This window comes from Aricia agestis, chromosome Z (assembly GCF_905147365.1).
Source record: "Aricia agestis chromosome Z, ilAriAges1.1, whole genome shotgun sequence".
NCBI lineage: Eukaryota > Metazoa > Arthropoda > Insecta > Lepidoptera > Lycaenidae > Aricia > Aricia agestis.
Genome location: NC_056428.1, coordinates 32,861,806 through 32,875,469, shown reverse-complemented (window position 1 = coordinate 32,875,469; position 13,664 = coordinate 32,861,806). Strand labels below are relative to the sequence as shown.

Genomic DNA, 13,664 nt, shown 5'->3' with positions numbered 1-13,664 from the left:
AGTAGATATTTACGAGTATAGTACTTTTAAACGAAAATCTAAGGTGTCAATGGTTTATGGTGTGATGCCAGCTAAGTTGGTAGGTCATCACATAGTACCAACATTGGGGGTAACTCTATAATTCAGGTTTCCCAAAATCATATTTTACTCTAAGTTGTTAAATTGAAATTTAATTTTTAACAGTTATCAAAAAAGGCGCTTATGAACTTGCTCTTAACCCATCAAGCCCCATAAGCTCACCGGTGAGCGAGACACAATAGAATAACAATAGATTTCCAAGGATCCAAGAATCACGATCTAAGGATTAAAAGGAAAAGGAGGTGCCAATTTTTCTTTTACCCACATTTTTTGAGATTTTACATAGGCTCTTTAAAGGAAAAGGAGGTGCCAATTTTTCTTTAACCCACATTTTTTGAGATTTTACATAGGTATCTACACAACTACGCTACATACAAATATTTAAAATAGGTCTCGTGCATGAGTGAGCAGGAGTATAATAACTAACTTGTGACTTCCTTTATACAGTCCAATGGGCCCAAACGTTTATACGTTTAGTTATTACGCTTCCAACTGTATCATCCTAATTTAACATTCACATTCATCAATTATACTTCAAAGTTTCATCACATTCTAATCTTTTTAAATCAAATCGATATAAGAACTATAATACCTACTGGCTACTACTTTAATCATGTAATTAATTAAAAACAAAACAATTTTTAATCATTTTGTAATGTTGGCCATTAAGTAAACATTTCAGAGCTTTCAGATAACAACTCGAATATTAAATAAATCAAAACATAATATTTTGTAACATTTGTTGATGCAAATTGCACACGTGATCACCATAAATAACGTTACAGAGATATCACTAAATATAACGTTATCGAAAGAGCTAAACCAATTGATAACATTCTTATAATATAAACAATAGATGTGAAAGTTAAATGTATGTAAGTATATGTTACAAATCGATCAAAAAAGGCGGCTTGTGCGGTGATGCGTGTACGCACCCCTCGCGTGCTAACTGATAACAACGCATTCACTTACGTTATACACAAGGTCTTCTTGCTTTATCTATATACACTATACCGCGCGACTATATCGATTTCATTTACGGGTTTTTGCGTACGAGACTCGATTCATGTCGATTTTTTGGCCGGGATTTTCAGTTTTGCGGATTTCCGTTATAAACCTGAAAAATATGTGTCAAACATTTATCTAACATATTATATTTTATGGGAATTTCTGATATTTTCTCAAGCTTAAGTGAACGACATTTGTTTCAATATCGTAAGTAATCGAATCACACATTTTCAGGTTTTGTTGTTGAACTTTGATTGTCGTGGTTAGCGAAAAACCCAAGGATTTTTCAGGTTCACTTAAACGCTCATTTTAATGAGGTTAATACGAATATCACAATATTTAGATATACTGGAACTTTACACCGATTTTTCAGGTTTGTATGAATTTCACGCTGACTTTTCATATTTTCGTATTGTAAATTTTCCGATTAAGTACGTGGTATTTAACCTGACTTTGGTTTTATATTATGAACGCGAAAATTAACAATACATTAAAAATTTTCATGGACAAGCTTATCATACATTATTATCATAATTACTCTGTCTACGTTCTGGTTACTTTTGCCCTGAAATAAAACCTCACATCACGCAACTACGTATGTTCCAGACAATATGATATTATGAATAACCTAGTTTCTAAATTGTATATATTATAATAAGTAAGCTCTAAAAAGGACTGAATAGTCGTTAGTATTCTAATTCTTCTGAATACCTATAACCTGCAATAGTTTCGGACACCTACAATTTCGATGGCTATTTAATTGGATCGAAAGAAATACTATTTTTGTGACATTAATCACTTTTATGATGCCGTGAGCGATGAACACGCAGACGCTCAGTCGATATTAATTAAGTTAAAAATATTTCGAGTCCTAATGATACTTTAAGTATCAAAACTCAATTTGTTACCAAAGTTGTTAATTAATGTTATGTACCTGTAACATACTAAGATATAATATGCGTATTTTAGTAATACTCGTAATACAACCGAGGACATGCTGATATTTACAATGATATTCTACAATAGATCTGTTACGGAAAATAGTATGACTATTTTCCGGTTTAAATCTCTTCCGAACAATTTTCAAATTCAAAATTGCAAACATTGACAAACTTTATTGAAAATTTTAACATCGAAATAATTAATAATGGAATATATAACATAAAATACATATTTAATGTATACCTTCAAAAAGATTTGATTTATTTATTTTCTTTCTCGTTGAAATTTACCTTTATTTACAGAATGACGATGACAACTTGACATTAAAAGACAATGCTTTTCAAAAAGGTAAACTTATAAAAAGGTTCTATACAAACATCACACATACAAAGTACATATTATAATAACTAACCTCTACGATCTAGTAGCTCTTATTACCAATTTAATTAAGATTAATTTAATATTTAACTATATGCATATTAAGTAAGTGAAATATATTATTTATTCTGTTCACTGTACATCGGTATTTATATTCGGGAAGTTGATTGTTAAACAGCTGGCGTTTGAAGAGGTTTTTATTAAATTGCGAAAATCCGCATATAGATAAACTACATTTAGGCTGGATATAATATATGCATCCGCGCGAACGCGCGGTTCGGCCGAGATCACAAGGAATTGTACGTAATGCTTTATTTAAGAGGGCGACTAACCCAAAAAATCAAACATCGTCCGTCTCTTTTTACACTCACGCCGGTCTTTCATATGCCAGGTCACAGGTGAAAAAGGAAGACGCGGAATCATCGCCAAGTTAGTTTTTTTCTTAATAACGCGATAAATATAAAACATTTTAAAACTCCGCCAGGTCAATGTCTCAATGATAGAATTTTATACAAATATTAACTTAATTTAATGCACGGTTATCGCAATATATGCAAAATTCGTGAAAATTAGATGCATCTTTGTGATTTTTTTTATCGAGAAAATTTTAAGATAGAATTTTAAGAAGAAATTTTTAAGAAGATTTTGCTTAGAATTGATTATAATTAGAAAATCAAACAAACGGGGCTTATTTTCTAGTATGAAAATGAATTGTAAAATCGTCAATTTTGGGTTAGTCACCCCCTTAAATAGCGGCGCGGTCGCGCTGTCATTTACATACTTATTGCTTGTGATCTCGCGGTGTAGCCGCGAAACCGCGCGTTCGGGCGGACACATATAAATCGAGCTTTAAATCTACGGTAAAATTTATTCGCCGGGTTATAAACAAGACTCGTGATCAATGCAGTAATTACTTTCTACGAGCTGTATTTGATTGTTCGTACTTGTTTTCATAATTTACCCTTATTTATCTGCCACGCATTGTGTTTATTGTGCCCACTTGCATAAATCTCTTTGTTTGTATCGCTCTACCGTACTTTTGCTAGTCAAGAAAATATTTTTACAGGCTGTACTAGAATTAAGTACTTACCTAATACTTTCAGGAAAAAACCTGCATGATTATATCTAGTCCTTTACATTTAAAAACTGAAACTAAATACTACGAACTCAAGCTCTTCTCAAGCAATCCATGTTAATATTATAAATGCGAAAGTGCGTCTGTCTGTCTGACCGTCTGTCTAGCTATCTGTCTGTTTGTCTGTTACCTCTTTACGCTTAAACAGCTGAACCGAATTTGGCATGGAAATACTTTGAGTCGAGGGAAAGGACATAGGATACTTTTTGTCCCTGAAAAATGTACGGTTCCCGCGCGATGAACGAGTTTTGGCGCAACGGAGTCGCGGGCGCCATTATATAGTTCTTAATACTTTTATCAAATTACACTACTCATTATTTCCGCTGCATAATACATTTCGATTATTAATGCAGTCAATTTTCGATATCAAAACAAAATCATTTCACCCTTCAAAATAGATTCCCATGGACACGGTGTCTGAATGCTGTCAATAGTGCGTAAACGCCATGCACCGTGTAAACTCCGATTGGTTCCATATTTATTCCCCAATACACATTAATTTAACTGGAAAATTGCTTTAATCATCTTAGAATAACGATAGCTATAATTATATAAAGTATCTCTTAGGGCGTGCTTCACCACTTCCTGATAAGCGCCGGATAGTCTATCCACAACTTAACTTGGAGAATCTGTCAAATAAGTTGTGGATAGCCTATCCGGCACATTATCAGGAAGTGGTGAAACAGGTCATTTATAGCGTCTTAACTTCTTAACACACTAGGCCGAAATAACACGGCCGAAGTTCGGCATGATCAGTGATTACGCTTGTAATGTATTTTAAATAGCTGATTACACACCTGCATGCCGAATTTACGTCGCATACTTATATTGTATGCGTAGCGCATTGCAAGCAAGCATTATCATGCCGAACTTCTGCCACGTATTTTCGGCCTAGTGTGTTTGCATTGTGGCCGAAGTTCGGCAAAATTAGTGTTTACACCCACAATGTATTTTAAATTACCGATGACACACCATGCCGAAATTACGTCGTATTGCGTATTGCAAACGTAATCATGCCGAACTTCGGCCGCGTATTTTCGGCCAAGTGTGTTTAGACACTTACAGATAATACAAAGCCCGCAATGAAAAATTTTCAAATGTTTCAGAAAAACCGATCAAGAATAACGTTAATAAAAGCAAAATATTATAGCCAAAACAATCTGTATGTTCTCTTCAGGCTAAAATCTAAAACTTGACAAAATATTTTGGCCGCACTGACTAATATAAATTACTTAACTATAATTAAATAAATATGTATTATTTGTATAATAAGTATATGAGCCCCATACCTATATTATATGTCAAATCCTTATTAAATTGAAGTTTAATCATTGAATGTCTCTGAGTACGACCGTAGGGTGAAGCCAAACGAGCGTAATTTGTGAGTTGTGAGACGCAGAATTTCGGTTGGCAGAAATTCTGCTCGATTCATTTTCATACAAAAGTCCTGTTTGATTCACACATTAATTTTGTGAGTCATAATTTGTATATGAAAAGATATTTACGCGACCGAAATTCTGCGACTCGTGGACTCACAAAATTACGCTCGTTTGGCTTCACCCTTAGAGTTCCGACTCCCAAAAAAGAACACAGGATACTCGTAGATTTTGTCATAGAAAATGTATGCCGCTTTCCGCGGAAAAGAAATCTTTAGCGCAACTGTTTTTTTTTCTATGTTTATAAATGTAAATGTTTTTTTGATCATTAATATGATTAAAGACTTACGAATCATTAATGTCATGAATAATCATAATTCGTATATCATTAATTAATTGTCACCTTTATGCTACAATACCATATTTTCACAGAAAGTGATATTATTTTCATGAAAAGCGAAAGTCGTAAAAGTGGGTCATGAAACGGTGAAATGGATTAGTCAGAGAGAATATTTATAAATGGTACATTAAGGTAGTTCTTTATTTTATAAGTACAAAATATATTATGTACTTACCTACTTATAAAATAAAGAGTAGAATGTGTAAAACATTTTGTATTGTACCTGTGGTGAGATAAATAAACAAAATTTTTATTTATTATTTATTTATATTATGGAATTTCAATACCAACCTAATCTTTTTGTTGAATAAATAGATTTAAATTATCTGTAACAAACTTACAAGGATGTTCTGGCCCTTCTATGACATCATTATAGTGTCTTGGAAGCAAAGCGACTTTCAGTCAAAATGAAGCCAGCGGTAGTTTTCATATTTTCAGCATTTCATTTAATGACATTGAACTGTCAATTTGTGTCTTGGCGAGAATGTCTATAGTGTCATTTAAAACATGGCGGTGTTGATTTTGGCAATGCGCTAGAAACCCTTGTAAGACTGCAAGCGTTTACGGATTTTTCAAGACAGAGACATATTTGACAAAACTTGTACACTGAAATACATGAAAACGGCATACAAACAAAATGTTCCGCTTGTAATTTTTCCTGTGCCAGTTATGGATGCAGGTGAAATAAGTATGTCGGCGATACGTGACATTGTCATTATCGTACACGGCATACAAATTACTGAACGACAAGTAAATAACATTGCGTTTAAGAAAACACATTATTTGTATATAAGCGAATAAATCTATTAAGTCCGTGCGCATCACGCGATGTAATAATACTCGTAAGATATTTTTGGCCCATTAAGTAAATATTTTGTCTCTGTCTTGTTCTTCCTATAATATAATATTATAATATGAATAAGAAAATGGCAACGAATTTTTAACTCAATATTATTAACTCAATCTGAAGCGTCATCAAAGCGATCCAAACAAACTTTCGCCTTTATAATAATATTAGTAGGAAGTAGGATAGTTACCCGTCAATTTGCGATGGAGTTTTTTTGTCATAAGTAATATTTCTTATGTCGTTCTATTACAGATCTAAAACTGATCGAACTTTAGAAATATAATATTATGGAAGTATATTTTATTATATTTTATTCACCTAGTGCGTGCACACCTTTAGTCGCATAACATATTCAGCGTATGCGCATAAGTTTGATGTTAAATCTCCAATTCACAGATAGCATGCATTGAATTTTCTTATGATTTACTTGATTGATCAATGCGTTTTATATGAAATATGACAGGCTAATCTAATAACGTATAAATAATGTATAATATAACACTCGTATACATAATATTATCGAATTGTCATAGGCTTTAATGTTTTACTCATGTTTTACTACTTTTTTTATGCTTCACATTACTTATTGCATTATACTGTCTGTCACTTTCTAACAGATGGCAAAATAGGGACAGTTGTAACTTGTAAGACACGTAATATACCTTTGATGTCAATAAAAATACGGAGTGATGGAGCCAGATGAGTTATGCTAAGTACTCACATACGGTTTTGCTCGATCGATGCTCCGAATCGAAGGAAATGACATATTTAATTCCATCGAGCCGGCTCGAAACGAGCCTTCGAGCTGTCAGTTTTGCGGTCCACACGGTGGTTATTGCTCGATTTGGAGTAAAACTATCGAGCAAAACCGTATGTGAATACTTAACTTTAGACAAGAATTACATTCCTGCAAGGAAGGAAGACGCTTGAGGCGCGCGTGACCAAAGTTAGAATTTACGCCATCTTGTAAAATGACATTTAGGATACGTCTATTTTGCACCCTGGCCCTCCTGTCAATGTCATCCATATATCTTATCTTTTAACGAGTGGCCGCAACTGCTGGTTTCGTTTTGATTAAAAGCTGTTTCATCCGCGACGCAATGTCATCCAGATTGTCAACTTCTCTCGAAACCTGAGACGGGTGCCTGCTCTACAGTTTTATGAGGTATGTCTTCCTTTTAAAAATATAGTAAAGGTAACGTTACCTGCATCTGAAACCAGGAGTCTATGAGGCCGGCGGCGTGTGGAGTACCCCAACGGCCGCCGCCCGGGACTATCTGAAACATAAAGTTTATTCATAAATAAATGATGGATGGATAGGTGGATGATGTTTTTATTTTAAAAGTCAGGCTAATCATAAAACGGCATAAAAGCATCGAAATTAATATGCAAACAACTTAACCAGTGGCGAAGAAAACTTCAGCCCCAAATGCAAAAAAAGATTTTAGGGACCACCCTCTTTTCTAGCTTTTTCTTAAAAACATTTTTATTGCAACTCTAAGGTACACGTCTTAAATTTTAACACATCTATTATCCTAGAATTGATTGAAAATCTCATTATTACTTTAAATATTTTAATGAACACGTAACAAAGCTTTGGGTATACTTGTATAGATCAGGGAGAAAGATATAATTTGTTCATTAAAGTACGCTACTCGCGGCTGTGTGCTTTTAAGTAATTAAAATGTTTTGTCATTAATACGACGAAAGAAATCAGGCTAATTAAAAGATACAGCCTGAATGTTTTTTTATGAAAATAGTTGAACCATGGCCTCCTTTTGTGCCTTTTGTTTTCTCTATCAACTTTATGATTTTAGTCTATGTTATGATTATTATTATACCTATTAATAATTAAGCTTACGGAGTTTATATTAATTGTAAACAAAAAAATAATACTAGGAAACATATATTCTTCTAGCAACCGACATCGCGAATGAAAATTATTGAGAATTATTAAAATGAAGCTAATTGTGTATCGACTTTAGAAAAAAAATATTAGTTTCTTACACTTTATAAACATAACATATAGGAAAAAACCCGAGTAAAGTTTCTTCCCATTTTGGCTTCGTCAGGGAGATTTGGAACTATGTCGCTGGTTTGGAACCATTGAATTTTTAAAGATATATTATATAATATATAATTATATTTAATTGATGCAGTAATAAAAATATTGCACTTTTCTCATTCATTAAAGAAAAGTTAGGGTTTGTAATGCTTTAGATACCTACGCATTTTTAGCGGATTTTTTAACTTTGCATGTATCATAAGGTACCGTACCTAGATTAACCTTTTTTATGGTCCTTACTTTCAGACAATCTAATTCATAAGTAGGATTTAGGAACATGATTTGTATTAAGTAGAATAACGTTATAATTATCTAACTAATTATCATGTCATTTTGTTATGTTCTAAAACTTCAAATTCAAAAGGAAATATGTACCTATACCCCCTTATTAATAAACGTTGTATAAGCTTTGAATAGTTACACGATGTTTTGTCTTCTACAATCCAATTAAAAATGTCACTTGTGTGACAGGAACAAAACACTGCATAACTATTCAAAGCTTATACAATGTTTATTAATAAGGGGGATAGTGTCTATTGTGCTATAGTTTGTGCGTTTTAAGATAATATGGGTGACACATTATAATTAACAATAGTAGGGAAGTTACATAAGAAAATTAATCGATAATTTAAAAATATCAAATCACTTCGTAAAGGAATTGCAATCGAAATTATCGATTTCGTACTGACGTTTCAGAGTGGCGCCGGCGATTTAAAATGGCCGCCCTTTTTATCGATTTGATTTCGATTCAACAGTGTCAATCTCTATTGGCATAAGTTCCATTTCATGCATTTGACATTTCTCAAATATTTTCGTAACAATAATTTTCACAGTTAAAATTTATAATTTTATATTAATAAGTTGGCATTTAGCAACTTTTCATTTTTATTCATTGACAATTATAGGAAACATTTGTTTTTGTAGATGGAATATAATTTATTACATTTGATTTTTTCTGTTTTCTTGTAAAAAAAAACCCGTAGCAAGGAATATTCAAGAAGTGTCACCCATATCATCTTAAAACGCACAAACTATAAGTTTATTCATATACAAATACTTATTATTATTCATTACAACTACGAGTAGATGCCCCATAGTGCTATCGGCCGCACTTAACTTAACTTCAAAATCATTGAAATATGTTACTTATTAAGGTGACGCCGCTTTAAAGTAAATAATTGGCCAAATGCGAGTCGGAATCGCGCACGCAGGGTTCCGTACCATTATAGAGCAAAATTTTCTATGAGAGGCCGTCCCTCTCATAGAAAACAAGCAATGGAACAGCAAAAAATTGAAAAATAATAATAATATAATATCTATGGACGCTTCACACCACGTCAGTCTGGCCCCGTGCTAAGTACCTAAAGGACTTGTGTTACAGGTACCAGACAACGAAAATATATTTAATACTTTTATAATATACATATATTTAAGATTTTTATTATATCATACACATCCAGACCCGGGAACATTGAAAACTTTTTGTTCCGTCGGCGGGATTCGAACCCGCGATCCCCGGCTAGAGCTACCAACGCGCTCACCACTGAGCCACAGAGGTCGAGGTAAATAACCATAATAAATGCCAGTGTCAAGTATTAAATGTCGAGAAGTTTTTTTTCGTATGACGTTTCTGTCGGCGAAATTGACTACGTGACAAAAGTTTAGACCCCCTCCCCCCCTCTTGTGACCGAGCGTAGTATTTTGAAGACCCCCCCTAAATGGGTCATGTAGTATGGGTATGTTCCCTTAGGTTTGTACTAATATACATATTTTGTGCTTAGGTCTTAAAATCGCTTTAGTCGAGATGGGAGACGGTAGAGCTATTCTAGCTAACTGTTTTGCCGCTTAGCCTCTCAAGCCCTACAACGAAGGGTCAACTATTGATAACGCTAGCTTAGTCTTAGGTCTTAGAGTTTCACAACGCTATTCTAAAGGGTAATAAATCGAGACTTCTAGTGTATTGCTCAATTTTTAACCTAAAGTTATTTATCATTGGAGTAATGAAAAATTAACAGCTAATTTGTTGGTAAAATGCGTGAATTATTGTTTTAGCTGTCAACGCCAATATCTCCACACTATGCGCTTTCGTCTTCAATTTTCGTCATCTTTTTTCATTCAACTTTAGTTTTGACGCGTTCAATAATTGAATGCGTAAACCAACGCAACGCCAATCGCGGGCATGCCTCACGTTCTCTGTTGACTGCGCTATAACGCATGCCCTTGACGAACAGAAAAGGCACAGTGTGGACAAAGCTATTTGTTTATATGGTCCAAACTAAGAGATGAGTCAAAAAAATTCAAACAAATTTGGCATTTATAAAATGAAATGTTGTGTCTAAGTAATATAATGGTTTAAAACTTGGAACCCTATTTTCAATTTTGTAATGATGCTATTATAATAACTTGCAAAAATTACAAGTCAGTGAAAAGTTACAAGTTCATCTTGATACTTTTTAATAATCAGAGCTAATTGCAAGTATTAGGAAAAGTTAGCCGTGTTGTAAGAACATCCAGAAGTAAAATAAATGTGGCAATTTGGATTTTTTTATTTAAAACATTATTTTTGTTATTTCTATCCGATCGAGAAATTTAAATCTTTAAATGAATAAAAGCCTATTAAGTATTGGTTTTCAGGAGATCGAACGTACATTCATTAATTAAAATAAAGTTTTAGAAAATTAGTACTTAACATTTGAGATTGGAAATCTTTAAGGTTCATTAGCAAGTAACCAGAAAATATTAATCTTTAAGTTCACCATTAATTAATAAATTAATAATTAATTACTTAATAATATACATTGTTTTATTGCTTGTTTATGTTTGCCGCGAGACCAACCTGCCGTCGGGCCGTTGATGTCTTTTGCACTGGCGAACACCGAACTTAACTTAGTAGCTTTTACCAGGACTCTACCTCCTTGTTCATCCATACTTTACTAAATATTCTCCATACTTATTATATATATTTTAAATACAAAGGTTCTTCTTTCTTGTCCTTATTTCTCTCGATGAAAGGGTCGAACCGATTTGTATACAATTTAGCATGGATATATTATTATTTATTATATACTTGGAACTCAAGAAAATTATGGTTTTTGTCCCACACGGTAAATTTAAATTAGATACATTTCAGCGCAAATCAAGCTGCAACCAACATCTAGTATTTTATATTTCTAATACATGGACCAAGATTATATCTCGCATTAACCCAACTTTTGATTGTTCTTGATTGACCATAAAAATAATTTGAAAGTTTATTAATTTTTCCTGTTATCTCAATCAAAATATTAATCAATTTAATTAACCGCTACCTCACAATTAGTAGTTCGACGTTTTGACCTACGATATCATCGATTACGGTAAAACGGTGAAAACTTTTCGTGTTGTTTAACTTTTCGTAGTAAACTAGAATTTCCTTCGTTCGACTTCCAAAGTGTGAGGTCGAGAAAATGGGTGTGTTATGATTGATAGTAAATGGATGTCCGCTTCAGCAACTGGACGTTACCACCAGCGGCGGAAAATTTTTCAGCACCGCCCGTCCTATATGTTATCCGAGTCCCGCTTCACACTCGCGAATTAAAATTAATTATACTAATCACTCGATCGTATCCAGCACTGAGATTTCGATGCCGATTCGCGAAGGATTTGCGAAACCGATAGAATTAAAATATACTTTCACGCGGGCTATGTTAACGTCGGGAGCCCGGCGGGCGTCGGGGCGCGTCGGCGTGGTCGGTACCTGGTCGCCCGCGATGTCCTCGGCAGGTCTGTACGCGCAGCACTCCATGCCCGGCTGCGGCCGGGTGGTGGTCACGGACGTGGTCACCGCGGCGGTGGTTGGTGGTCGCTGACGTGGGCGCACGCCTGCGCGCACCGACTGCGCGGAGCGGACTGCGTGCGAGCCGTGCGTGATACCCCGCGACCTCCTTTGCGGGGTTGCAACGAAAGTGATTAGGCTCTTGCGCGACTGATAACGAGGGCTCGCGCCTCACGCCGCACTACTGCGCACGCTCCGTACTACATCTACCTATCTCCTCTACATAATATTATGTACCTGCTCCTGTATAATAATATATATGTACGCTTTGTACTAATTCTAGTAGTTACAACATAAAATACGAGAGTTTTGCAGTAATATACGATATAATTATATATCTTTGATAGACATTAAAAGAAAAACTTATTGATTTCTAGGAAAACCCTCGAGTCAATTTTAGAAAGAGACTTATGTAGAATTACGTGGCCAATAAGCTTCTTTGTCAAAATATGCGATTTTGAAATCAAATATAATTCCTGTTAAAATGTTCAAAATAATATATTTTTGGTTAAACAATGTAACCTAATGATTTATTAACCATTCGTGTCACATTTTCCATTATAGCATAATATATACTTTACTCTCTTTTTTCGTGTAAAAATTATTTCGAGAACTGTTCGTAGCTGATAATTTTTATGATAAAATATTTATTTTATTAATTACTAATTTCATATAACTTTATAAAATACAATCCGATACTTAGTTCTCTCTCTACATTATAAGCTTTCTTTGTGCCTCATTTACTTGCACTTATATTTTAATATAATCAATACTAGACGTATTTATTATTTGTAGAGTTGATGTTTGTGTTCCTTTTCTCTTTGAAATCTATAATAAAAATAATAATATTTAAACTTTATTAAGGTAATATTAAGAAAGAGTTAATTACGAATACTCCAGTCTCCAGTAAAATAAAAAACGTTCACGTAGAAAGTCGTGTATTAATATTATTGTATTTTATCTTGCGCAAGGAAAATTTACCAATTTCAAAAGGAATGTAATACTTATTTGAATAAAACGAATGAAATGTTGATGAATTGTTATAATGTATTGTAATGTTTTTATTATATTTTCATTGACTAATTATTATTATTTGATAGATTCTATAATATTTTGTATTAATTATTTTTTATTTAATTTGACGAATTAAGTATTTGCTTTGATTTAAGTTATTATTGACTTATTATTATTAATATTTTAATTTGAAATGTATTTAACTGAATTGATGTTGATAAAATAAAAGTAATGCAACTAAATAAGTTTCACACACCATTTTAATGGTAGAATGGAAGCACCAACTAGATATAAGATAGCACCTTTGTATACTGCATTCTGTGAATAAATGAAAAAAAAAAAGAATGTGTCTTATAAAATTCAAAAACTCAGGACATTGAACCAGGTAAAATAAAAACCGGCCAAGTGCGAGTTGGGCTCGCCCATGAAGGGTTCCGCAGCAGCAATAAGGTTTATTTTTATGAAATTAAGAGGTTTTTGATTTATTTTCATATTTCAGTTGATTTAATGAAAGTTAAATTAAGGTTTACCATTTATGACGTATACGTCATAAAACTACTGGCTAGATCTCGTTCAAACCAATTTTCGTTGGTAGTTTTTGTAGTAA

At 33.5% G+C, this 13,664-nt stretch overlaps 1 protein-coding gene across 1 annotated transcript in view; it reads right to left on the bottom strand.

The window, feature by feature from the left end:
- The window catches only part of LOC121738283 (dendritic arbor reduction protein 1-like), a 78,542-nt gene extending 66,484 nt beyond the window's left edge, over positions 1-12,058 (bottom strand). The window contains exons 1-2 of the mRNA XM_042130246.1: positions 11,966-12,058; positions 7,370-7,441 (exon numbers count right to left, since the gene is read on the bottom strand). Of these exons, the coding sequence (XP_041986180.1) occupies positions 7,370-7,441; positions 11,966-12,013 (120 nt within the window). The 5' untranslated portion in view covers positions 12,014-12,058. The remainder of the gene's footprint in view (positions 1-7,369; positions 7,442-11,965) is intronic.
- Between the last annotated feature and the right edge of the window lie 1,606 nt (positions 12,059-13,664).